The following is a 27,596-nucleotide window of genomic DNA, read 5'->3' as shown; positions in this document are numbered from 1 at the left end:
ACCTCATGCTCAACTTGAGGACAAACAGGACCCGTTCTGGAAGTGTCCCAGGCACAAGCATTTTGACCAGCAGCCTCTTACCACTTTGTGCTCCTGAGAAGAGGCAATTTTGTGCTCTGTGTAAGGACAGGAAAAGCCACAGAAAGCCGGGAAGACCCCACCGAATGAGTCACCGATGTCAAATGGATGGCACTGAGAACTAGGAAGAGATGGTTTCCACCCTGGTGGGCTCAGGGAGTTCAAATAGAGCCTTGTCTCTGCTTGGAGGCAGTGCCAGGAATAGGTTCTTCTGCCTATTCCTCACCTGATGCCAGCAGCTCCCTGGACATGAAGGCTCGAGACTCTCTGTCCCCACGGAAGACTCTGTCCCCAGGCGTGTTTCCCAGCACAGCCCTCAACACGCTGCTCTGGAGATCCCACCTATTATATTTACGGGAGACAGAGACTTCCCTGCTTTAGTGCCTGATTTAAGATGAAAAATGTCATTTCAAGCCTTGTGTAAGCGAACCCTTCACAAAAGGGGCAGACACACATCAAAATACCATGGTCCTCAAGACATGTGAAGCGTGAGCTGAACAGAACATAGCTGCTGGTGGGACAGGTAGTGATCCAGAAACACCTGCCTGTGGGCTCAGGTCTCCTAGATTTCAGCAGGAATTACGGATGGGACGAAGCACTCGGAGAATCAAGAGCACAACGGAACCAACGGGCGTTTCAGCCCCGTAGGTGGGCTTGCTTTTCTGATAAAAATCATATTGGTGAGCGAGAGAACACAGCAAAAAGCAGAGTAGCTTGGCCTCCGGGGACACCTGGCCAGCACCGATCAGAGGTTCTGCACTCCCCAGAGAGAGGTTAGAAAACTATTTATACACACACACCCCCCTGCACCACTCTTATCTAGGCACCCAGACCCACTGGAAGACCAGAAGGAACCTGAAAGGACCAAAAACCAACTTTGTTATGCAAGAAGCAAACCATAACGTGAAGGACACTAAGGATACTAATGCCATCAACTCCAGGGTGTCCCGCATCAACCAGAAGCAACAGAGAAACTGTGGTACCTGGATTAAAAATAAAAAAGCCTCCATTGAAACAAATCAGCATGGTGAATTCACGCTACAAGACTGCTCGCCACAACACCTTTTGTATCGCTAGGCATCTCGATAAACCAAGCGTTGATTAATCAGTTTTCCTTATAAAAAAATGGTGCCAACTGATGTCATGGGATCTGTCAGGTCCAGACAATCTATTAGAGATAATTACAGTCCTCTCTCCACATCAAGCGCTACTTAAAGGCAGGTATTCAGCAGCAAAGTCTTAGCAAAGATACCCCAAACTGACGGTGAGCTTCAAGCAAGGAGGATGCTCTGGAGTCCCAAGCTTTCCCGGCCCCAGATGGCACAGAACTTACTTTTGAGAGAAGGCTGCATTTTAAATGAGAATCGTTATTAACCCGTGGTGAGGGAGGACGCTTGGAGACCATCGCAGTGGTTGCCTCCATGGCAAATCCCATCCATCCAGAGCAAACCTCACCTCCAGCGGGAGAGATGGGCTCCATCCGGAACGACCGCACCAGCCTCAAACAGCCCCGTAATGAAATGACTCTGCTGCAAATGCTTTCTCTCTCAGCAAAATCCTCCTCCCAACCCACATCTGAGGGCTCAAGAAAGGGTTTTTTTTTTGCCGCTAAAACCTTCAAGAACTACTGCTGGTGGGTGGAAGAGGAATTTCTCGGAGCAAACTGCAAACCTTTACAAAGCTTTGATGGGATGACGTATCATCCCTTCCCTCTCTCTTGCTCTAGAAACCACTCCAACAGACAGATCCAGATTTTCTACATCTTTTCCCCGTTTCTGGCTTTGTGTCCTGTAAACAGGATCCCAGTTACACCCTTCAACTGGTAACAAAAACCTCCCGCCAGCTTAGCCCACGTGCGACCGTACGCAGGGGAGCTGCAACCAACAATAAAAGGAGAGATGGCTTCAGCTCTCGGCCACTTCTCCCTCCTCCAAGGGTTTCCAAATTTTGGCTTCTGCAGTCATATTTATCCACCTGTCAGCAGCACGACTCCTGCCAAAAATCAGTTTTTCCTCTCTCCACTGATGCAAAGCGCTAAGAAAATTCTATTACAACACGCAGTTCATTGGTTTCACGGGTCCTTTACTATCGCTTGTCGCTTTTGGGTCCCAGGACCCTGCTGAATCCACTGCCAAAGCCAAGCATCCCCCCAGGTCACTTCTGAAGTGGCAGAGCACCCCGAATGCCCATTTTCCAGTAAACAACGAACCCTGAATTTCCTTTCCTCCCCCGCCATTTTTCTCAAGCTTTAGGCTCAGTTTAGACAAATCTTTCGCTTCGGCAACAACCATTTTTTTAGACTCACGAGCGGTTTTAACAAAACCCAGCCAGTAAACCAGAGGGTACTGCAGCAGGGCTCTCCGCCCCACAACCTGTGGGATAAAACCTTTATACTTGGCCCACGGCAATATCACTAAAGGAAAAATCTGATCGTGCAACCCTTCAGCAATGGGAACTCCCGAAGACTCCCTCTTGGTCTTTAAAGGCAGGGCTTTTACATGTAGGAATGTGTTCCTGCGCACATAAAATACTGTGTTTGGGATGAGGATGAAGATGTCCCATGTTTTACAGCTGAAGATTAACATCAGCGTTAAAAATCAAGTGATGCCTGTAGTTAACTTCCTGAAAACAAGGTCTGAGGATGCTCATGGCCAGCTTGCTTTAGAATCACTCCAAAGAACAGAGAATTTTCAATCTTTTCTTACTTTACTGGCATCATTTTTGTGAATTACTTTGTGTAAAATGCCTTTGGGCTTGAGCTGAGGTGCAGTATTGCAAGTCATTGCTTTATAGCTTATAATACGAGTCCTTGACGACAGATGAAATTCCCCAGGACATTTTTGGAAAGGGACAGGTATTTTATATCTTGGGCTTCTTGCTCCCCATTTGCTTGGAATTGCCTTTGTCTATAGAAGGACTTTTACCTCAGCCACTGAATTCAGAGTCACAAAAACACACAGTTTCTTACCTTCCAGAAACCAGAAACAGATCAACTGAAAAACGATGAGAACTTTCATTCTGCCAAAGAATCATATATTTTTCTACTTCTGTTTCTTCTGACACAGTAATTGCTACCCCATATTCCAAGCATTTCTGCTCTAAACACACCCTCAGAGCTTCAAAATTCCTATTTTTGTTGACGTTCCTATCTTCTGCTCATGCTGTCTGTTCTAAGGGGCACGGAGCTGGGCCAGCCCAAGGACAACCCAAGCAAGTTCTACACAAGCAGAGACACCTCCGTGTAGCACCTCATGCTGCTGTGAACATCAACACGGAGCCGGCACGCTGCCTGCCACGACAGCGCTTCCCGAGAGACATGATTTCCCTGGGTCCGAGCCAGGGAGGTGAGCCAAATTAACTTGGAGGGCAACCAGCCCACGAGAAGAAACCCCTTCCCAGATCAAGCATTTCCTCGTGGGAAAATCTCCACACGTCTGTAGTAAAGAATGAGGAAGAGGGAAATGGATGCAGATCAGAGCCCGTCCTGAAGAAGAGACTTCTCTCTGCCTTCTGTGTTCCTCCCTTGTCTCATCCCTTGCAAGTAACAGCAAACTACATCATCCTCTTCATACCGAGATAAGCAATGGGCCGACCTGAGAAGGCAGAACCAGGCTTGACACCCCTGCCCATGCCAGCTGAGAAGCCTCCTCTGGCTTTCCACCATCACAGAATGGTTTGGGTGGGAAGGGACCTTAAAGCCCATCCAGTGCCACCCCCTGCCCTGGGCAGGGACACCTCCCACCACACCAGGTTGCTCCAAGCCCCCTCCAACCTGGCCTTGAACCCCTCCAGGGATGGGGCTCTCCCTTCTGCCCAGCTGGGTCTTTTCTTCACCCCACTGAGTGCATAACCGTATGCATACTGCTGAACTGTGGTTCATCACAGACCAACTGAATATGCCCAAAATACTGCCGGGTCAGTACTCCAGCCATAGCACTATTAAAAAAAAAAAATAAAAATCTCACTAAACCTTCCCTCTGAAAACCCCATTTTGCTCATCATCTCTCAATATGCCATCCTTCCCCTTCGGCAGTGCTCTGAGAGCACAAATCTTCATCTCTTTTCCAACTCTTACGTGTGTTTTAGGCAGATAAGAAAAGGGTATTTAAACCTCACTTACTAGTACCGCAATAATATTTTAATTATTTTTTTTTAACCTGACAAATACTCGTATGCCAGCTTCCCGGGTGGCGCAGAATAACCACTGCTAAAAAGTGTTTCCTTCTTACTGGTTTGAACTGGAAACCAGGGCCGGGGTGGTGAAAGGAAGGGGCTTTTAGAAATGAGGCTGCCTGAGAACAAGGGGGTGAGACAGCCCCGCGGGTCTGGAATACACCGAAAGGGCTCTACAGAGGGAACATCGCCTTCAAGCCTCCTCCTCGGTCCATCAGAGAACATCCCTCTCTAGGTTTTTTGACGGAGGCGTCTTTCCCAAGCGATAATTCACTGAGGGTAAAACATCTCTGTACACGCTCAAACTCCCAACCTCTCTGCAGATGGGAGAGCTGAAGGTTGTTTATAAACTACCAGAGTTTGGCTTGTTTGATTGAACTGGACACAGATTTTTTTAAAAAATGGATTGAAATTTCCAGACTGCACCAAATTCCCAACTACAGAAGCGCAGCCAGACCGGTTTTGAACTGGAACAGAACGTTTATAGGGAAGGTTTGCATTTCTGGACCTGTTTACTCTCCTGCCCTGTATCCACAGACGTGTTCCATCAGGTTCGTGTGTTGTGGGACAAGCAGCTTGACCTGCTGAGTCAAATCCAGATGTGGTCAAAATCTGATTTTCCACCAAAGAAGCTGAGAAATCCTCTTCAGGTAAGATATCTACGTTTAGGCTTCATGGTCTTTAGGGCCAGATGAAGAAATAGAAGTGATGCATGGAATCAAAGCTGGCTCGAGCTTTCTACTCGGTAAAAACAAAGCTCTCAGTATAATGGAGAAAATCAAGACATTTCCTGAGCTCCTAGCAACTATTTTAACAACTATGTTATTACAGAGTTTGCCAATCAAACTTGATATGCTCATCTTTTTATTTGAAGATGAAATAAACTATGAATTCTATACCAGCTGGACTGACAGTGCCTAATACTTGGCCAAGTTAATAACTGCAAAAATCAACAAAGAGAAGGAGTTCTGTAAACTCTTGATTTTTATAGACTGAGATGCGCTTGTGTGCTTCCTCAGTAACATCTGGGTTTTCTTCCTGTAAAATTGGGGTTTGCTTGTTTTAACACATGGTTAACGAAACAGAATATATGAATCCAAAAATCTTCCTGTTCCAGGGAAAAAGAGGGAAATGCCATCTGGTTCAGTCCCTTCACCTCATCATTAACTACACAAACAGCACTTTCATTTTATTATCTCATTAACCTTGCACACATCCATCTCCTCCTCTGCCGCCCTTCTGAAGGCCGTGTCCCACACTTTATATTCACAGCACGATATTCATCCAGCCTCGGTCGCTGATGGACACCTGAAGCGTCCGTGAATCCGATCCCTGGTTTTAGCGGTGAGCACAGTCCCCGGTACCGCCGGCCGTCACGCCAAGCGGTGTTCGTTATGCAAAGGTCATTAACAGAGCTGGTCCTTCATCCTGGGGATGGCGACACCCTTGCTCTTCTCTTCTTGAGCCCCCCCACGAAAAAGGTGTTGAGCTGCATAAGAGGGCACAGCGAGCTCAAGATTTCCTCTTTCCTTTTCCTTCTTTTTCCTCTCCTCTTCTGCCGACATGGGAACACCGTGTACCCACACATGTCCAGCACACCCTGCAGAGCCCCTTTATAATCATCCATCCCTCTAAAATGACCTCGGGCACATTAGACTCACTCAATAGTTGTCTCCATGCTCCGCATCTCACGTCTTGCTCAGCTTCTGCTATTTTTTCCCCCCTTCGAAGAAGAAAACCAAAATCCAAAACTTCCCGGCCCCGATGGTGTCACCACTTCTCCGTTGCCAGCCCTACTCCAGCGCAAACCCCTTCACAACTCATTTACAATTAACACAATGATTTAAAAAATGAAGAATTGAAGAATCTTCAACGATGAAGATTCAAAAAAAACGGGTTATAACTGAGATTTCTTGCCACGATGGCCAGTAACGACTACCAGACCAAGCTGGTGAGGAAAGCTTTTCTTTGCCTGAAGAGAACCGGTCTTTTCTTGGACACACTTGCCATACCCAAGAGGGAACACAGCAGCTGGATACATGGTGCACATAAACCATTCAGACCCTCAAAAAGCCTTCATCAAAGTGACATCTAAAGCTGGCATGGTCTGAACATCCAATGACTGCCTCAGATCAACAGCCTCCTAAGAGACAGAAACCGAAATGGAAATAAAGAGCTGTCTATAAATGATACAGAAGGTCAAAAGCAGAACAGCAGAAGCTTCTGAAGGAAAACCGGTGTTACTACCTACGTGGAACCGGAGAAGAAAAGGTTGGTAGCAAGCAAAAAAGTGTAGGAAACAAATAATTCAAGTAAGTGATGAAGCCAAGGGTTTCAGAAGGGGAAAAAAAACCTGGGGATAGGAGGCAACATGTAATTCAACGTTTGGAAACTCAAGACAGTAATCTGAACTACTCCTATCCTTTACGGTGTTCTAAATTAACTGCGCCAGCTCGTAAAAAGATCTGGCCCCCAGTGCAAAAGAGCAAGTCCCTGCAAGAACCTGGTCGAGTGTCTGGGTATGTGAGATGGGGAACAATACAGAGGAAGTCAGAAATGGTGCAGAATTAATGCTATCGCGTGAGACACATGGAATATTGTGTGGTATTTGAGTGAGTGATCCCACTCCAAAAATACGTGGTGCAAAGAGGTCAGGGTGGAAAAGACTATGGGGCAAATCTCAGAGAGAGAGAGATGAATTACAGGCAGGTAGAGAGTAGACAAGAATATACTGAACTGTAGAAAGAATAGAGGAAAAAATACCATTAATCTTTTCTCAAATGATACAAAACAGAAACAATGAGGGAAAGAACAAAAGGCAGAAAAATCAAAACCTGATGGAAGAAATGGGATTTCAACCACGGGCACAATTTTCCCATGGAAATGATTCCCCTAGGACAGTGATACATCCAGAAGCCAGTTGGGTAGACATAGTGCTTAGAGACATGGGTTAGTGAAGGTTTTTATCAGAGTTAGGTTGATGGCTGGACTCAATGATCTGAAAGGTCCCTTCCAACATGGACAATTCTATGATTCTAATCCAAAAGGGAATTTTTACAGATCTGGTCACCTGTACACCAAAGAAGAACAGAGGTGTAAATATAAAAATTAAACTTCAAATACCTAGAGTTCTTACAGACAGGTAATTACGTCTTCTGGTGTAAAACCAAGTCCTGGTTTCTGAGCTGACAAGAAAAGTTCCTCAGGACAACCAGGGAACCACAGCTACGAAGAGCAAAGGGACTTTGTGACTGTCGCCTTCCCTCCCAGCGGCTGCTCTCTGCAGTGTCTGCACCACCTGGAGTCACAGGCCCTGGGCTACCGACGTGACCCACCTGATCCCACCTCACTGTCTTTACACGCAGCAACTATCCAGCAACGTCATTGCAAAAATGAAAAATTCACATATTTCTTCAATCAAAGATCAGGTCGTGCAGCCCCTGCTTGCTCCTCTCTCTCTCTCTTGCACCAGAAGCATTTTGGCCACTCACAAATAAGTTCTTTAATGAAACTCCAACCATCTGGAATTAGCCTCAATAATCGGAGCCGTATCCCATCCTGGGCTGTTCTCCTGTATTCAGACCTTGTTGGCATGTTCCCTTTTTAGCCGGCTGTTACCATCTCCCTCCCACTTCTATTTAAGCAGCCATTCCCTGGACGGCACAAGCTTGTGGCCAACAGAGAAGACAGCAAGAGGAACGGAACTTTATGACAGTCTCCTACGATGGTACCAAAGTGACAGCACAGTGATGGCACTCGATAAAGATCTCTCTCCTCTGGGTAACAATTTCAGTACGAATAGAGGTAGAGAGCATCCAAAACAGACCCCCTCTATTAAAATTCAGATATTCAACCCCTACAGATACTCAAGCATACAGTAATGCTACATTTTATTGTTCTCTTTGTTTGCAAAACTTAAAACTGGTTAGTTACTAAAGGGAAAAGACTCATTAGCACCACAAGTTATTGATAGAAGGAAGGCAAATCCCAAGCGGGTATATATTTCTCACGGTCTACAGCAGTGGTCTTGATGATTCTCACCGACCTGCTCCTCTGAGGAGCTGAAACCACGGGGTGCTGGGATTCTAGAGAGGACACATGTCCCGAAAGCCAGGGCCAAAGCTGCAATAGATCCCTCTGGGCACCTACTCAGCCTTTGCGTTTCCTCGCTATCTCTTTACGCACAGTGTCAAATTGCTTTACAAAATTTGGCCCGTTCCTGGCTGGCATCGGCTCAGGAGCAAACTCAGGTGATAAGAGAGGGATGAAATGTCTCCTCCAAGCCACAGCAACCGCTCGACAGCGACCGGTTGAGGCTACTCCAACCCTGCAACAGGAGAACGACTGTTTTCCTGGATCCGGTTTCCCCATCCACGACCAGATGAGGAGCAGATTTCAAGACAAGGGACCATTGTAGCCAGCGACAACCGAAACCGGCACTTACTGAGCGGCTTAAGGATGCTGCTGCTTGTCTCATCGGCGTTCTCTACGTCTGATTTGTCCGAGTAGTTCTCGGAGATTTTCTCCTTTTCTTTCTTTTCTTTGTGCCCAGGTCTTCTTCTGTGGCGCCGCCTTCTCCTATAGCTCTTCGGCACGTGGACCCCAATGTAAATGGTGTGGTGACCTAGGGGACACAAGCACAGTGAAGATTAATTTTAGATTAATTTTGACCACGTACAGTTTGTGCCTCACTGGCCGGTACCGTTCATGCTGCATTTCATTCAAACGGGCAAGAGAAGCATCTTTCTTTGCTGGCCTAACATTAATTAAGTACTCTTTTCTTGCCTCCCCCAAACATTAGCCACCATTTGGAAAAGCATTTTTTGTACAATCGTTTCTGAGAGTGCAGACTCTCTGATAATTACCCTGTCCTTGTGACTCGTATAAAAATAAAAACAAAAACCGCACAAGGCCACCGTACTAATTTTGCAGCAGAGAATACTGTCTACAGGGCTCCTCAAATACGTTCTACGTTACCTTTCCCCCTCTGTTTTACCAAATTACATTGGCTGGATTAACACCTGCCTTGTGCAAACTGATCCAGCTTAACTGAGGAGCTTAGAGCAGTAAAATTTACATCACTTGGCTGTGTAGCCCATTGTGTAACGAGTGTCAGAGGTACCGTTAGGGTATTATTGTAACACAGCTGACGAGGGAGGAGTAACTAACATAAGTTACTGCAAGATTCTAAGTTCTTGACACTTCCCAAAATAAAAATTAAGTAATAAATGAATAAGTGCCAAATTTCCTATGCTGACTGTAAACGCAAAGTGTGCCTTCTGCCTTTCATACAGACTCTCATTTCAGACTAAAGCACTTAAACTGCGTTTGCCAGTTGTTCTGTCTTTTTGATGAGTTTGATAGAAACGGTTTATTTTCAGGGCTTTCTGCACTTCGGCCAAATTGGGATAAATATCTTTCCTTGTCCTTATAGAAAGCTTTCCCATCTCTTTTCCCGTGCCCAGACAATGCAGACGTCCTACTGTAAGCTTCAAAAACAGCTCCTTCAGGTTTCACTCTTGATAAACGATAGCTGTACGCTCTGCTTTTGACCAAATTTGGTTCCCCCACTCGCAGCCAAGCAGAGAGACAAACACACGTGCCCTGTCACTGACGGATGCACATTTATCTCACCACCGAGCCGCACACGCAGGTAAGAACCTCTGGCTTTCCCTGTGGGTACAGACGTTTACACCTCTCTCCTGCAGCAGCCCTACTCCCTTCTGCTCAGGAATATGAATTAAGTTAAACGAGTAACAAAAAAAATAAAATAAAATCAGGCCTCACTTGATAAAAAGCATCCCGTGGTTGAGAAAGTCCGAGAAAGAAAGTTAGGGACAAAATTGCCATTTCAAATCCCCCACGCTCCTGAGCCAGCTGGGAAGCCTGGAGAGTCCTTCACCTTCTTTGCAGGTGAATTTTCGTACCGAAAGCACCCGGGATCTTCTAGAAAGCTGCTTGACCAGAGCAACCCTCCTCGACAGCAATAAATAGCTCTAAAACAGGCAGCCGAGTTCCCCAAGGGCTTTGCGAATAACGGAGCGATGAGCCGTATGCGAGGACGGGGCCAGGAGCTCAAGGAAACAGCTCGTGCCCTACGCACATCACGCCCAGCAGCTCCTTTGAACACCAAACACAAATCAGAAATTTTAAAGGCATGCTGCTGTGAGTTACTTAAGTATAAAAAAACATCTGGAAAAGGCTTCTTAAATACCGCGTTCTTAATTCTCAGAGGCCAACACAATGAAAAGAAAAAAAAAATTGTTCTCCAATACGATCACTTGAAAATAATATATTAATCCCCAGCCCAGCACTAAGTGTGATACGTTTTGGTTCCAAAGTAATTCATTATGTAGAAATTGTAATAGAAAGCAGAGGTTTATAAAGAAATTCCCTTCTTGCTCCCACCTGTGGTGACCCTGACATGGGTCACATCATCCTTCTGGTGGCCACTGAGCTACAGCAAGTTCAAGGTTATGTACGAGCAGTAACGATGCAGAAGACCACAATAAAGAAATAAAAGAGATATAAAGATATATAGCGCTCATGATATCGAGATATAAACTAACAGCTATAAAGTGTTAGTGAAAATCTCTCCGGGTGAAGTTCCAGTTACTTTTTAGCCAGTGTTATCTGGGATGGGATATTAAAAGTTCAGGCCACACGGGCATCTCCATCCCTACAGACCAACACCTGGAGATAAGATTTAGCTCCAGCGTGTCAAGGGAAACCAGGAAAGCTACCCCAGCAACTGGAAATACCAGCTTTAACACGGCAGATGGCATAAACCCCGCAAAGGGACGGAGACGGGGAAATGTCAGCTGAGCCAGGCAGGAGCTGAGGGTGGCCCCGGGACAGGGAGGGCAATGGTGGCCCTTCCCAAGGTTCTCACAGCCAAGATCCCACCCAAAAGCCAGATGAAAAAGGACGGAGCCACTCCAGTGTGTGTATTAAAGCAGCGTCCTCCTCTGAATCCCTTCAATTCTGCGGTCAGCTCGATATTAGAAGCACATCATAGTAAGCCTGTAGTCCTAATACTTTAATATGCTGCCAACAGAACTGGACAATCTCTTTAATCTTTTGACCACGTGTGCACAGCACAGATTTTTGGTAATATGAAACTAAATTGTATATACACGCAGGCGAACATCTGCATTACTTAGTTTGCTTTTGCCTATTCTGCCTTACTTAATGCTGCTTTTTGTCTTCCCACCCCCTCACCCCCCCCTCCTCCCGGGTGGTTCAGGGGGACCGAGCGAGACGTTTTCCTCTTCTGCGTACTTGAAGTGCTTGGCATCTGTTTGTATGGCTGCAAAGGCTGAGATAAACTTCTCGGCTCCCTTCCCAAAGCGCCTGGAAGGAAACAATTGACACGTCCTCTCAATGCACGGGGTTTCTGAGACACTTCCTACTCGCCGGGGTAACGGCGCCTTTCCCATGAGAACCAGCGGACGCCAAACGGTGACGCCTTTCAGGGAAATTTTAACGAGGCGCACGGGCACCACGCTCTCACCCCGCGGCTCGGCGGAGGGTGGGAAGCCCTTTCGGTTGACCAGAGGAACGTATTTCACAACACTAACATCCCCCAGGTGAGATGCAAGACCTGCAGGGCCCAGTGGCACCTTCTCTGTTCTTCACGCCCTCCTTGAACCTAGACCTGCCGTAGCTAAACCTTTGGAACTCAACCTCTTGTGCCAGAGGAGAAACTTCACCGTGCACTAAACGCAGAGCAAAATCATTCGTTTCATCTGATTATTAACAGAGCAAGTCATGATCAGAGAGGTATTTTTCCCCCCCAGAAAAATTCTGGTTGAAACCACATCTTTTGCTTTATTAAGAGCGATTAAAGAAGAGCAGCTCGTGATTCAGAGTCCAGATTTAGAGTCTGGGCACAGGAGACTCTCTGAGTCAGTTTTGCTGGTGAAAAGCCACTCATGTATTAACAAATTTAAGTTCTGTAAAATGCAGCGTTGCCTTCCAGCCTGCAAGAATACCCAAGTAGCTTCAGACACCCTGCCCCAACGAGTCAGAGCCCCAAGGACATCTCCTCGGTCCATCACCATGCTATTCATACAATCGCAGAATGGTTTGGGTGGAAGGGACCTTAAAGATCATCCAGTGCCACCCCCTGCCCTGGGCAGGGACACCTCCCACCAGACCAGGTTGCTCCAAGCCCCCTCCAACCTGGCCTTCAACCCCTCCAGGGATGGGGCAGCCACAGCTTCTCGGGGCAACCTGGGCCAGGCTCTCACCACCCTCACACCAAAGAAGTTCTGCCTGAGATCTAATGTAGGTGATGAAGGGACCTTGGGATGTGCCTGTGTGAGAAGTGCGCTAGGAGCGGGGGAATTACTCTCTCTGCAACCATGTCAGCCCCAAATTGGTCATCCCAAGGCCTGTGAAGCACAAGCCATCTATATAACTTGAAAGATGTGGATCTATTCTTGCTGTAATACAGGTGGCAAACAACAAAAAACCATGCATATAGACAGAAATCCATAGTTAAGGTGTTCTTTCCCAAACTCGTTCTGGAACCACATCTGCCTTCAAGAGTATTATCACTTCCTACCACATCCTTGCTAAGAAACCAGTTCCTCCCAGAATCACAGAATGGTTTGGGTGGGAAGGGATCTTAAAGCCCATCAAGTGCCACCCCCTGCCCTGGGCAGGGACACCTCCCATTAGACCAGGTTGCTCAAAGCCCCATCCAGCCTGGTCTTGAACACTTCCAGGGAGATTCCTTCCCAGAATAATCATAGAGAATCATAGAGATTCTTCCCAGAAGAATCATAGAGAATAGACCTGATGTGTGACACACCTATGGAAAGCTGCAGAGCTCAGGTTTCTCATGAAGTTCGAATTTAGGTGGTTCTGGGGAGCTTCATCCTGCAACAACAGTCTTTCTGCAAAGCCTTTTGCGCTGTGCATTTCAACACGGACACGTGATGCATTACCAGTGGCCACGGTAGTAATCCCAGTGTAGGGTACTACCAGAAAACCTGTGTTACAGGAAATGCAAACTGAAATCACACCCTGAGTATGAGGAAAAGAAAAAGAAAAAAGAAAAAAAACAAAGGTAAATGAGTAGATATGATTAGATTATCTAAGCGTGGTGGTACCTTTCGTGCCTGAGGTCTCTGCGTTCATCTGGACCCTGAGCTGAGTCTACAGCTTCCTGCAATTTTGGTCCGTGACCAAGTGCAGACTTTAAGCCTGACACTGCATTAAGACTGAAATTCTCTTTTCGTTCCAGATACCTACAGCCAAACGAACAAGCAGAAGACAGCAAAATGACAATGAGCAAGCAGTGTGCTCTTGTGGCCAGGAAGGCCAACGGAATCCCGGGCTGCATAGGGAAGAGTGTGGCCAGTAGGTCGAGGGAAGTCATTCTCCCCCTCTGCTCTGCACTGGTGAGGCCACAACTGGAGATCTGGGCTCCCCAATTCAAGAGGGATAGGGAACTACTGGAAAGAGTCCAGCGTAGGGCAACAAAGATGATTAAGGGATTGGAGCATCTCCCTTATGAAGAAAGGCTGAGAGAGCTGGGACTCTTTAGCCTGGAGAAGAGAAGGCTGAGGGGAGACCTTATCAATGCTTATAAGTATCTAAAGGGTGGGTTGAAGGAGGAGGGAGCCAGACTCTTTTCAGTGGTTCCCAGTGAGAGGACGAGGGGCAACGGGCACAAGCTGGAACATAGGAGGTTCCACTCAAATACGAGAAAAAACTTCTTCACGGTGAGGGTGCCAGAGCCCTGGAACAGGCTGCCCAGGGAGGGTGTGGAGTCCCCTTCTTTGGAGATGTTCAAGACCCACCTGGATGCAGTCCTGAGTAACATGCTCTGACATGCTCTGGGCAATCCTGCTTCGGCAGGGGAGTTGGACTAGATGATCTCTATGGTCCCTTCCAACTCTTAAAAAATTCAGTGAAATTCAGTGAAAGAGATCGTCTTATTTATGACCCTCTCCATTTTTAAGCACAAACTCTTTGAAGGAAATGGTGTCAGTGCGATGGCCTTTGCTTAGCAAAACCAAAACTTGGTCATTTGGGCAAAGGAGCCAAAAGTTATAGGATCAAAGGATAAATTTTGCCTGGCACATAATATCTGGGAAAGAATCCTTTCCACATGACTGGGGTCGTTGAGACTTAGAGCCTGGTCCAACCAGCCCATAAAGAACCTCAGAATGGCACCTTAGAAGGAAACAAGATCAAAACCTAACATTAAAAATGTATAAAGCAATGAAAACTAACTGAGTATTAGCAGGTTTTCACCTGGCCTTTGTTTTTACTTTCAAGGCTCCTTTCCAAAGAAGAGGGAGAGTCACATTAAACTTGACCAGGCTTGGAAGGCTCATGTGGTTACAACTGACACATCTCCACAGCCAACCTCTTCTCCACAAGCTCTGGCCGCTTCTGCCTCCTTCCCTGAGCAGCCATTTATGCCCAGGCTCTCAGAGAAGACCAGGGCAGGTATCTCAGGCCACCCAAATAAAGGGCTTCACTCAGGATCACAGAATCACAGAATGATATGGGGTTGGAAGGGACCTCTGGAGATCATCTCCTCCAACCCCCACCACAGCAGGGGCACCCACAGCAGGTCCCACAGGAACGTGTCCACATGGGTTTGGAATGTCTCCAGAGAAGGAGACTCCACCACCTCTCTGGGCAGCCTCTTCCAGGGCTCTGCCACCCTCACAGCAAAGAAGTTCCTCCTCATGTTGAGATGGAATTTCCCGTGTTCCAGTTTATGCCCGTTGCCCCTTACCCTGTCACCGGGCACCACTGAAAACAGTCTGGCCCCATCCTCCTGACACCCACCCTTTTAGATACTGCTCAGCATTGACAAGATTCCCTCTCAGTCTGCTCTGCTCCAGTCTGACCAGCCTCAGGTCTCTCAGCCTTTCCTCAGCAGAGAGATGCTCCAGGCCCCTCATCATCTTTGTAGCCCTAATCATCTTTGTTGCCCTAGTGGACGCCCCGGCCATTTCCCTTTGGGGCACAGTAGACCTCTAACAGGACACAGGCAGGGAAAGATTTGCCCTTCCCTGCCCATCTCCATCGCCTCGTGATCCGTCTCCTTCCTGGGTGGAATTAAAACACAATACAGCCCCAGGGTGGGGAAAGTTGACTTGTTGATATGGCTTTTGACACATCCCGGGAGCGTATGGCTTTCACTCCTACCACTAACAACTTGCTAACTTTATGAAAACATGCTCTGAAGCGATGTCTAACATTTAGGAACCTGCACCTACCACTGCTCTGAGGTGCCATGAGACAGGCAGGGGATGCAGCCCGCTACATGCTTCATCAGCAGAAGATGGCATGGCATGGCTTTGTGGCCAAGAGGAAGGTGTTGGTAGACCACCAGGCACACAGAGAGACGTGGCACTAGCCCACACACCAGTGAGATTACAGCCAGGCTAGCCCAGCTTGTAGTGGCCATGCCGCAGGGGTGGCGGCAGAAGGGGACTTCTGCGGGAGAATCCAAGGAATGAAATGATATAAAAAGCTGGTGGCCCAGAAGGACAAATAAATCACAGGGATGATCTATTTTAAAGGGGAGATACTAAAAGTAGCACTAAGCAAGTCCCAAACTAAGCCCTGCTTAGTTTCAAATCAGCTCAAGAAATAAGAACAAAAGGCCACGCCATCACGTGCTGAGTGCCCTTAACTCTACCTGATTCCGAAGGGGCTGCAGGTGCTGGTGGTGGCAGAGGAGCAGGAGTGGGCTCTCCATCCCCACCAGCTCCCTGGAACACAGGGGATGGGACCCACAGAAATGGCTCTCCCGGTCCCACCTGCACAGTCATCACGTTTCACCTCAAAATGTCCCAGGAGTGATCTGAATGAGCAGGCTGAGAGAGTTGGGGGGGGGTTCAGCCTGGAGAAGAGAAGGCTCCGGGGAGACCTTAGAGCCCCTTCCAGTCCCTCAAGGGGCTCCAGGAAAGCTGGGGAGGGACTCTGGATGAGGGAGGGGAGCCATTGGAGGAGGGGGAAGGGTTTGACACTGACAGAGGGGAGATGGAGATGAGATGTGGGGAAGAACTTCTTTGGTGTGAGGGTGGTGAGAGCCTGGCCCAGGTTGCCCAGAGAAGCTGTGGCTGCCCCATCCCTGGAGGGGTTCAAGGCCAGGTTGGAGGGGGCTTGGAGCAACCTGGTGTGGTGGGAGGTGTCCCTGCCCAGGGCAGGGGGTGGCACTGGATGGGCTTTAAGGTCCCTTCCCACCCAATCCATTCTATGACTCTATGATTTCCACAGAGAGGACAACAGAGGCCACAAAACAACAGGCAAAGGGAAGTATTTTCCATGATGTAAATTCTAGGTAGGAGAAAAGACCTGGACATTCACAACCTGCCAGTGAACGTGGCTGGTTCCTACAGTAGAAAGAAGGAATGTGACGATTTCCCCTATCCCCGTGTAAGAGCTAAGTACTGTTCCCATTAATGCATACAAACACAGATTCTGAAACTCAAAAGAAACCAAAACCAAACCATCCCCAATCCTCTGACCAGGCACACTCCCAGGATCACCACCCGCTCCCCACGGGGTTTTCACAACATCCTGATATTCCAAGTGACTGATTTTCCAGGTGAGTAAAAACTTCCCAATCAGGTAAACAGCAGAAGGATTCATCGAGCGCTTGGTTTATTGAAACCCGGGTGACATCTAAACCAGCTAACATACCAGCTGGAGATCAATCAGATCCAAATCCCTCCTGTTCCCTGCAGAAAATTAGCCCCATCAAGCAGCAGCTCCACAGAAAAGTCATTTTTGCCACCAAAAAGAGGGCAACCCCCACAACTGGAACGGGCTGGGCAATTTTTGTGCCCCACTAATGATTTTATTAGTGCAGATACACGTATGTGCTTCCTACAGTGGCGATGCCTGGGCACAAAATTACCTCTCTGCAGGAGGTTCCCATGAAGGGAACCCAAGGTCTCTGGAGGGACAGAGCGCAGACTGCCATGGGACCAGCAACAGAGGATGCCGGGCAAGGGACCGGCTGGGAGAAACAGGAGAAATTATGTCTGTATGGAAAAGCCTGGAATAAAGTAGCACAAGTCTGTAACCAGGTAGCTGAGAAAAAACCCCTGAGACCGGGAAGGCCCTCAGGCATAAGGGCCGTTAAAACACCAGTGGTATGCGATAAACTAATTCTTCCGTGGTATGTGGCCCTTGGCCAAAGAAAAGGGTCAGTGTGAATCCATCAGGTGATGGGGCCAAATACTTGTGAAAGGACAAGCGTAAGGTTGAACGGGGGGTTCACAACCCAACAAATGCCTTCAGGAGAACAGCCTGCAATGAGAAAAATGCAGTTAAGGGGAAAAAAAAAATAAAAGGAAAAGAGAGACTCTCAGAGAGACAAAACCCAAGCTACTACACAACCGGGAGATGAGAAGATCAGAAACAACAGGGCTGTCTTCAATTCTGCCAGAACCCCAAATTCACGGCTAAGATCAAAGTATCCAAGAGAGGACCCAGCATCAACAATGAAGAGGCAGTGACTTAATCGAGCAGGGAACTTGCCCAAAGATGGTTTTACCCATTTGTATTACTGCACTTCACACCTTCATAGGCAGCCCTTTCCTAAAATCACTACAAGGGGCAGGGAACTGAGCTGTGTAGGGGAAGACGGCACGTAAATCCGATATTTTTATTTTCTTCTTTTATAACATCAGGCTTGTAGATGTTATATGTTCTTCTTTCTTCAAAAGGTCAGTTTAATCTTTCTGTAAAGTGACCTCTGCCGTCTTTAAAAGATCCCCACGTAACAACGCGGGAGTTGGACTAGATGATCTCTAGAGGTCCCTTCCAACTCTGACAATTCCGTGATTCCGTGAACATTATAGCTGGCCAGAAGGAAAGTCTTCCTGGCCGTCTCTCTCTAGAGCTTGCACTTCTCAATTTCAAACTTGCGCTCCCTCGCTCGCTCCCCGTCGGTGACCCAGACTCGAACTGCCGGATTCCTAACAAGATTCAGAGCCCGCCCCAGCGAAGTGCGGCTAAAAGGTGAGTTAGCACTCTGCCCCGAAGAACGGGATGGCTCCAAGAGACAGAGCTCACATAACACCAAGAATCTCTACAGAGGAAGAGAAAATGAAAAGAAGAAAAACCGTAATGACCTCTTCATTTGACTTCTTGAAGATCCGACAAAGCCTGGTTGCTTGGAAGGAGCAGACCAAGCCAGTCACCAAAAAATACACTAAAAACTGTTAGGAAAGGTTCAGAATATGAAGCCCAGAGGACACATGTTGATGACAGCTCTAAGGTTCTGCTCCACGACAGAGAAATACAAGGAAGTTGGCAATGAATTAACAGGTGGACGTTGTTTAGACAGAACAATAAACGCGTTTGGGGTATTCTCCCTGAGCTTTACATAAGCCACCGCGAGACTCTTACCCACAACCCCATAAGCTGCTTTTCTTTCTCTCTTCGTCGGAGCCGTGAGAGGTTACAGAAGCCACCGAACCTGTCCTGCTGTGATCTGATCTAATCTGGGACCGCTGGGATTCCAGGGGAGGAAAAGGAAGACTGTAAAAGGGCCCAGCTCTGGGGAGCGGGGCAGAGGAGGGGAGCCGTGCTGGACTCTTCGGTTTAAGTTTTAGGCCAAGCTGTTCAGCAGCACAGTACCTTTGAATTTTCTGGCATCTGCCTCGAGCACTGACCACAGTTGTCCCCTTCCGAAACGTCCCAAATGACCACCCAAAATAGCTCATCTTGGCTGAGAATCCTGGCCTCGTTTTCCCTATTTTCCATCTCATTAATTACCAAGGTTGACCAAACGAATACCAAGCTGTACTTGGCACCATCGAGGCAGGTTCTAGACCACCCTCCGATACGTGTAAGAGCTGTGATGTACTGACTAAGGCATCCAACTGCTGCCCCCGCTTCAGAGAAAGAGCCTCAAATTGCTTTCTAGGTACCAGAGGTACCACTTGGGTACGAGCACCAGGAAGACACGCTGCTGAAATTCCCACTCCAAACTCTGAAGCAAAAAGCATGGAGTCTTTTCAGACCCTTCCTAATGCCCACCAAGGACTTCATCAAGCAGCACATCGTCCAAAGCCTGCAGAACAAACAGCAAAGGATGGGCACAGCAGCAAAACCAAGATAGACCACCACAACGTGCCAGGTGGAGATCTACCTAAATCACCCTTCTGTCTCCTTGGGTTTGCCTTGCCAGGCAGCTCGTGGGAAGTCCTCAGAACTGCCCGCATTGGTAGGAAACCAGCCCTGCTGCAAGCCAGCCTTGACTCCAAGGCTGCAGTTATAATTAAATACGTAGAGGCCACAGTGTGTTTAACGAAAGGCAGCGGGGCACCAGGAAGGAATGCAAACACCACGGTGCTCACCACCAGGAGCCCCCTTCACACAAAGGCCCCTGGACGCCTCTCCAGCGGCACAACGCTTCCTTCGAGGAAGCCTTGGAGTCTCCTACGTCCCTTCTCAGTCCCTTTCCGAGTTCTCACAGCGTTGTACAAACAGATTAGGAATATCACCCAAAGGGACAGACATTCCCGAAGGCCGAAGTGATGACTGGGGTGCAGACTGCACTTGTCCTAGCAAGCTACAGAAACAGTCCTCGCATCATTTTCCCCAATTAAGCCCAGTTCCACCAGTTCTGGGTGCACAAATGAGAGAGGGAAGGACACTCCAGTGCTCCCTAGCTACACAACAGCCGTGACTGTTTGACATGGCCAAGCTTGAAGGAACCCAACCCTGACACACAGTCAAGTATCTTCCACTTTCTGCCTCAGTATCTTTCCCTGTTTGATGAGTGGGTTCTGTCATTTACCTTCACTACTTCTCTGTGCTTTGATTTACGGCATGGAGTACGTCTCCTAAAAATCCGTCAGTTCAGCGAAGAGGCAAAAACCCTGGCAGAGTTTGCTAACTACAGCCAAAGAGAGCAAACACTGGCATTATACATTTTACAGCTACAACTCAGCCCCCCAAAAAACATTTTGTGTCACCTTTTAATTTTCAGTGTCCCAGAAAAATTCATGAAGGGTCATAGAATCATAGAATGGTTTGGGTTGGAAGGGACCTTAAAGATCATCTAGTTCCAACCCCAGCACATCTGGGGCTCACATCTGAAGACTGAGCAAAGGCTGTATCGGTTCTTCGCTCTCTACCCTGAACTGTCACATCCAGTATTATTAGACCTTAAAAAAGAGCTGTTGGGCAGAGGAAGGTCCATACAATGGGTGGGAGAAGACAGTCAAACAAGTCTAGACTTGACTCCTAACTTATATGACCCAGGAGAGGACCAGACCATCATGTAAACAGCAGATGCTCAACTACAACACCAGCTTGCATGTCTGCTGATGGTGGGCAGCATCTCCAGACACTGAAGCACAAAACAAGAAAGGGTTTATGAAGTGACCTCTGTAGAGTCATTACCATGAGCACGCTGAACCAACGAGGGCCCATGGCCCTAGACTGAAACACTCTGCACCATCCCAGTGGCCGCTCTCTCTGGATAAGGACCAGCAGCTTCAGGATGGCTCCAGGAACTGAAGACATCCACTCAGAGAAGTTGTTCCCATCAAAGGCTCCATTGGACCTGTTGGAGCGGGTCCAGAGGAGGCCACGGAGATGCTGGGAGGGCTGGAGCCCCTCTGCTGTGAGGACAGGCTGAGAGAGATGGGGGGGGATCAGCCTGGAGAAGAGGAGGCTCCGGGGAGACCTCCTTAGAGCCCCTTCCAGTCCCTCAGGGGGCTCCAGGAAAGCTGGGGAGGGACTCTGGATGAGGGAGGGGAGCCATAGGAGGAGGGGGAAGGGTTTGACACTGACAGAGGGGAGATGGAGCTGAGATGTGGGGAAGAACTTCTTTGCTGTGAGGGTGGTGAGAGCCTGGCCCAGGTTGCCCAGAGAAGCTGTGGCTGCCCCATCCCTGGAGGGGTTCAAGGCCAGGTTGGAGGGGGCTTGGAGCAACCTGGTGTGGTGGGAGGTGTCCCTGCCCAGGGCAGGGGGTGGCACTGGGTGGGCTCTAAGGTCCCTTCCTACCTGAACCATTCTATGATTCTAAGGCTGGAAGGTGCCACCTTTATAATTAACGGCCCTCAGCAAAATTAGTTTCACCACCAGGTCAGAGCACTGATGATGGCTCCTAAACCCATCAGAGATGGAAAAAGCCAGTCGCTGTCGGACTGGTCCGGAAAGACCTTCCTTCGCTGCCACGTACCTTACGCTCACCGCACGTGTCAGTGCAAAACTTATCACGGCTTAAGGGAAAACGCCACCTTTCCCCTCGTGAGGGACAAGCCACAGCACATATTGACTCAGCTGTTCTTACAACACTTTCTCGCTTTCTCCCGCCTGCGCGGCCGACCTATCGCCACCTTATGTAAAGCCAGTTTTATCGTCATCTCAACTCGGACTGCAGTTCTTCTCACACAGCTCGGAGGAGGCGGGCACCCACACCTTCTCGCACAACCCCAGCAACCCGAAAGCTAAATGCTGCCTCCTGACCACGGATGAAAAGCATCTGCAACGACCGGAAGGACATCCCATGCCGTGACGGGGAAGACAGATGCCTTGCCGGGAATCGCCCGTAGTAAGCAGCCTCAGAGATTTACTAGCGTCAGGCCGACAAATGAGTGAAAAGTGATATTATCTTAACGACAAAAAAAATTCTCAACGACCCACTTCAGGAGCGATTCGTATTTCACAGACCTCGTGGCGTTTGCACTAGTGACTTAATTAAGCCACACTCATAAAAACCGCCCCCGACTCTTCCATCGAGATTTACCGTATTATCAAAAATCTGCAGCGAAGCCATAGGACTAAACCTTTTCATTTGCTTTTGCAGGAGCAAAGCCTGGAGTCAGTCTTACCACGGCAAAACACAGCCCACTCTATTCTCTGCATATAAATTAAAGGTACCAAAGAAAATTAAGTAAGTACATTCTGTGCTGAGATTTTATCTGATTAGGTTTTTAATCATATTTGTTTCAGAAGCAATTAAAAACTCTAACTGATATGAAACAGGTCTCCTGGTTATTTCTGAAAGTGGGGAAGGTCTGGCTACAGTCAGTCATCAAAAACTGAGGGTGGGGATGAGAGAATCATAGAATCATAGAACGGTTTGGGTTGGAAGGGACCTTAAAGATCATCGAGTTCCAACCCCCCTGCCCTGGGCAGGGACACCTCCACTAGAGCAGGTTGCTCAAAGAAGAAAAAGAAAGTTAAGTCAATGGGTAAATATAACTCGTTTCTCCTACTTTCTGCCCACTGTTAATAAAGGTAAAGTTTTGCACAAATATCTTTGCCCTTTCAACCTCTCTCTAAGTAATCTTAGAGTCTCTCTCACAAGGCCAGGCTGGATGGGGCTTTGAGCAACCTGCTCTAGTGAGAGGTGTCCCTGCCCATGGCAGGGGGGTTGGAACTAGATGATCTTTAAGGTCCTTTCCAACTCTAGCCATTCTATGATTCTATGATAATAATCATAGGCTTAGGGCATCACACAGCCTTCTACCAGCAAAGTGCAGTGACACAAGAGGGTTGAGAATAGAAAGGGAGGAGGGGGGAAAGTGTGGGGAGCAGTCAGCTAAAATGGGAAAAGTAGTTGTGGAAATTTATTATAAAACCCCTGCACTGAAATATACAACCCCCTCTATATAATAAATCCCGTAACGGTAAGAGCATCCATGAAAAAGCTTCCACTCTAACAGCGTTTTTTCCTCAATTTGCTCCTACAACGGTGGGATCTAAGAGAAATTCTCGAGGCCCTTAATTTGGGAATCACTTGAATTGCTGGAGAAGACCCCTGAGAGCAAGAGAGCAACACCCGTCAGAGCCGGACCCAAGCATCGGCGAGCCAGGGCGGCAGCGAGCCCGGGGGAAGTTACGCTTAGAGAGCCAAGAATACCTTATCTCAAAGGATAAGGTGGAGCTTTACTTTTCCCCTCTTGCAAAATTGGCGATTAAGTAATCTGTTTATGTCACACATACCAGCGCTCCTAGCAGTGGCGGTACCGCAGCATGTCATTACCTTCAAGGAAAGGAACGTGCCGTGCTTGAAATGAATGGGAAGGGTTTTCTCGCACAGGGGGGTTCAGCTTAGGGCAGCGCCTCTTCCTGCTTTCCCCCCCCCCACCAAAAAAGCCTACATTTTCACATTTTCCCACTTTTCTTCCACAGCCTGAACGCCCGACCCGGGATCCCTGCAGCTCTTCCTAACTGACCCGTACTGTCAATTAATCAATTAAGCCCTCTCATTGATAAAGACAGATAAGGGCTGAGCTGCAAGGGAATAATTTTGGATGTTAACAGCTGATACCGCTAACGAACTAGCACCACATTCCAGCACGGGAGCAGACGGAGGTGCCATCCTAGGGAAGCGTTAAACAGCCTCTGGAACGGGGCCAGCGGGACGTGCTTTTGTCAGGTTCTGTGCGGTTTCTATTAACATCACATTTACTCAGCAAGGGCACGACCCGCAGTTTGCCCCAAGCTGAAAATGTCTCAACATCCTCCTGACCAGAAATGCCCGTTTTTTCCCCCCTCCCCTCCTTAAAAAGCCAAGCCCTTCCCTCTCCCTCTCACCGCTACATAATCAAATTAGCGAGCGACGTGGGGAATTCAGAGTTGCCATCTCCATCTCATCCCCGTAATTCCAGGTCATCGGCTACCAAGGGAATGACATCACGCTGTTCCTCTCTTTGTGCAAAAGTTACAATTCCCCTTTCCTCTCTGCTCAGGTTTGGGGTTTTTTTTTCCTCCAAGTTTGGCGAAATTAAGAGCCTTCCCAAGAAATGTGATCAAAACTGACTGCTAGGTGGAAAAAATTATTGGGGGAGGAACAGAAAGGCAAGAGAAGCAAACAACTTTATGCTTTATGTTATTTCCAAACAACTTTATGCTTTATGTTATTTCCAAACAGCTTTATGTTATTTCCTCATGAAGGCAGGCCAAAAATAAGAACTACCAGAAAAATGAGATATATCTGGAGGTAACAATTCCACTTGCTGTTACTTTCTTCTACAGAGGATGCAACCACTGTAAGCCTTTTAGAAAAGCAAGTTATAATTATACCAGGAGAGCGGCTGATGTAATGGAGAGCACTTCAGAGCCGACAGCTTCAGGTCTCCAGACAAACGCTCTCCTTGAAACCACTCCACCGGCAGCGCGGAAACCCAGCAGAGAGACTTGAAAGCATCTACGCCAACTGTCAGCACCAACTGATGTTTTAGCCCTTTCCATCAGATATTAAACATCAGGAAGAGGGGAGATTGAGCTGAGATCTTGGGGAAGAACTTCTTTGTTGTGAGGGTGGTGAGAGCCTGGCCCAGGTTGCCCAGAGAAGCTGTGGCTGCCCCATCCCTGGAGGGGTTCGAGGCCAGGCTGGAGGGGGCTTGGAGCAACCTGGTCTGGTGGGAGGTGTCCCTGCCCAGGGCAGGGGGTGGCACTGGGTGGGCTTTAAGGTCCCTTCCCACCCAAACCATTCTGTGAGTCTGCAACTCACTCTATACATGCAGGCTATGACTGTATATTACACACACATACATTAAGTGCACTTATATACGGGGCACATAGCTGTGTAGAGCGTTAGATATGGGTTAGTGGTGGATTTTGTCAGTGTTGGGTTGACGGTTGGACTCGATGACCTGAAAGGTCCCTTCCAACCTCGGGAACTCTATGATTCTATGGAGCTGAGGACACACATCTTCCCCTCTATGGCAAATAAGACCTCTCCATAGTGCCAAAGCCTTTAATAATTACATGCGCTGTGAAAATGCCCCAGATTTGCCCGGTACTCTATGAATTCAAGGCTGTCCCACCCCAGAAGAGTGGAGGAGATGAGCAGTATCTCACCTACCCCACCGTCCATGCACGGGGACGCCGGCAGATGCTACAGCGTTGGCCCCGCCACAGACGGCAGCTCCTTTTGGGATTTAGCTGGGTCGTTTGGGAAATCCTGGCGAGAATCACGGCGCTGCCTTCGGCACGAAGGAGGGACCGAGCCCGTCACGCGGCTCCAGGTCTCTCCGGACAGAGACAATGAGAAATTACTGTGTGCAATTAGAAATACTTTGCTTCACCTCCTCTTCTCCTTACCCCAGCGAGATGCTCTGCGACCGGTCTGTTTGCCCAAACAAATCAAACGAGGGTGACACAATAAATCACACGCGGGGCAACACACACCGCAACAGCACGTGGCCGCATTTCAGACTGTAAAATAAACGCTCTCCCTCTCTCCCCTCTCGAATCTTTCCGCTCCGTCAAAGCGCCCGTTATGGCACCAGCAGAAGGCTCACACATAAACCCCGCCACCCCGACCCTGCAGACAGCAAACGGCTTTGTTAAACCCAACAGGATGATTTACAGCTCCTGAGCGCAGATTACTTCATACGAGGGCGGAAGAAAACGCAGCCTTTTCCACGGAAACGACTGGTTTGATGTGCGGGAAGTGCTCTAATCCATCTTTTTGGAGATTATTTTCTTTCATACTGCTCGGTCCTTTACCGTCCGTTACCAGTGACGCTGACATGGCTGTAACCCTACACTTTTCAAAAGATTTTAAACCCCAAAGCCACAGGCGTTTGTTTGCAAATAAAGAAATTAGAATCAAATCATCTACCTAAGTCAAGAGGGAAGGATAGGACCGGGAGGTGAAATTCTGGCCTCCTTTCCCTTCTAGGCAGAGTACGTACCCCACCGTCCTTCCTCCTTCTCTCCCACTCGTTTATCAAGCACACAGTCAACTGATCCTCACAAAAACAAGAAAAAGATAATTTCCTGTAAATAATTCATTCCTATCAGCTTAATAATTTTCCACCAACAACCTTAAACTGAACTCCTTCAAATTCCTTTTACCTTTGGGATTTCACAACATCTTTCAATAGAAAGAAAACGAAAACAGTTTCCAAGGAGCCTACTCCTTTCCTAAAAAGTGGAGAAACTGTTTCCTCTGTTCAAAAGTTCCTCTTTGAGGGGAAAAGCCTCCTCTTTGTGCCTCCTAAGCTAAAAGGATAAAACGATAACCCCTCGGTACAAATTCTGCTGGTTTTTCCAGTTCCCTTCTCCACCTGCCACCGAATTCCTGCACTTCCAAGTGCCAGCGTTGCCAAAACTGTGCTCACAGGGGAAAGAAAACCCAAAAGCCCCAATATTTCAGGGCCACTCTGCAAAACACAGAGAACAGGATTTTGTGGGAACGTGTGCCGGCAGCATGTAACAACATTCCCTCCTGAACTGAAAAAGAGGATTTCTTTAAAAAAGTCAGTTTTTCCCCGCTCAAGCTCACCCTCTGTTTCAGGCAGTTTTAGGATTAATTACTCGGAAAAACAAAGGTGCCTTTTTTGTCCCTGCTGACCGTGCGGCTCGGACACACAAACACAAATTGCCACGGCACCCTTTTTTCCTCCCCACGGCAGCCCAAGGTCTCTTACCTTCCACCTCTTCTTCATCGCACACATGCTTAAGGAAGGAAGCCCCTCTATCCAGGACGGCCTCGTCCTCCATCCTATAGTAATAGAAAAGAAAAAAGGAATGCTCAGACTTCTCCTGGAGCGAGGTGTTTGACCCAGCCCAGGTCCTGGGCAGGTTAACTTGCAGGCTGTTGGTCATGTTCCCGCGGGCTCCGCTGCTCTCCCTCCGGCGCCTGCCGTGCCTTCATAGAGCTCCTTCTCAAACGCCGCTGGGTTTAAGCCGGTCCAGTTCTAACCTTGAGAGGACATGGGCGGCGACAGGTGGGAGAAAGGTAATCCCGGCTACAAGTCTTTGGGCTTTTGTTGGGTTTTTTCCTGTTTCTTGTTTGTTTTGTTGGGTTGGATTTTTTTTCCCCCCTTCCACCTTTTTTTTTTTTTTTTTTTTCCCAAAAAAGCAGAGAGGCAAGTTTGGGGCTGTCTGTGCGACAGCCGAGTTTGTGGAATTCCAGTTTAACGCCTTTTAAAGTTCTTCTGAAAGAGCTGGGCTGCGGAACGGCGCACACAAGGGAGTCCACGTACTACACACAGACACACACAGACACACACAGACACACACGCGTGTGTGAGAATGCCCCCGGAGGGGGGGGACCAGCCTCTTAATACACTTGTGCGGCGGGCGGCGAGCCCTGTGTCACATGCCGGCCTCGCAGAAATCTGGCATACGGGGATTATCCGCGGCTCCGGCCGCAGCAAGCCAGCCCACCCCAGCCAGTCACTTATGTGTGTCACCCATTCATTCATCCCCTCGGGGACCCGCCGTCTTTTCCCCCTCCCCTTTTCTCTCCACTTCTTTATCTGCTTCTCTTCTACACGCGCCGACTCCTAAATTCTACCCTCTCCGCCACGGGATTCCTCAGAATTCCGCAGAAGGGGTGCCGCTGCGGTTCACCCCCAAAATAAGACCCTGTGGGC

General features: G+C 48.3%; 1 protein-coding gene across 2 annotated transcripts in view; it reads right to left on the bottom strand.

Moving 5' to 3' along the window:
* The window catches only part of SLC4A4 (solute carrier family 4 member 4), a 198,896-nt gene that overhangs the window by 132,879 nt on the left and 38,421 nt on the right, over positions 1-27,596 (bottom strand). For both annotated transcript variants that reach the window (XM_074147199.1, XM_074147198.1), the window contains exons 2-3: positions 26,646-26,719; positions 8,696-8,875 (exon numbers count right to left, since the gene is read on the bottom strand). In XM_074147199.1, coding sequence (XP_074003300.1) covers positions 8,696-8,875; positions 26,646-26,719 — 254 coding nt within the window. The remainder of the gene's footprint in view (positions 1-8,695; positions 8,876-26,645; positions 26,720-27,596) is intronic.

Source organism: Numenius arquata, chromosome 5, assembly GCF_964106895.1.
Source record: "Numenius arquata chromosome 5, bNumArq3.hap1.1, whole genome shotgun sequence".
Taxonomy (NCBI): Eukaryota; Metazoa; Chordata; class Aves; order Charadriiformes; family Scolopacidae; genus Numenius; species Numenius arquata.
Note: the sequence above shows the minus strand (reverse complement) of the source record. Positions and strands in the feature narration are given on the sequence as shown.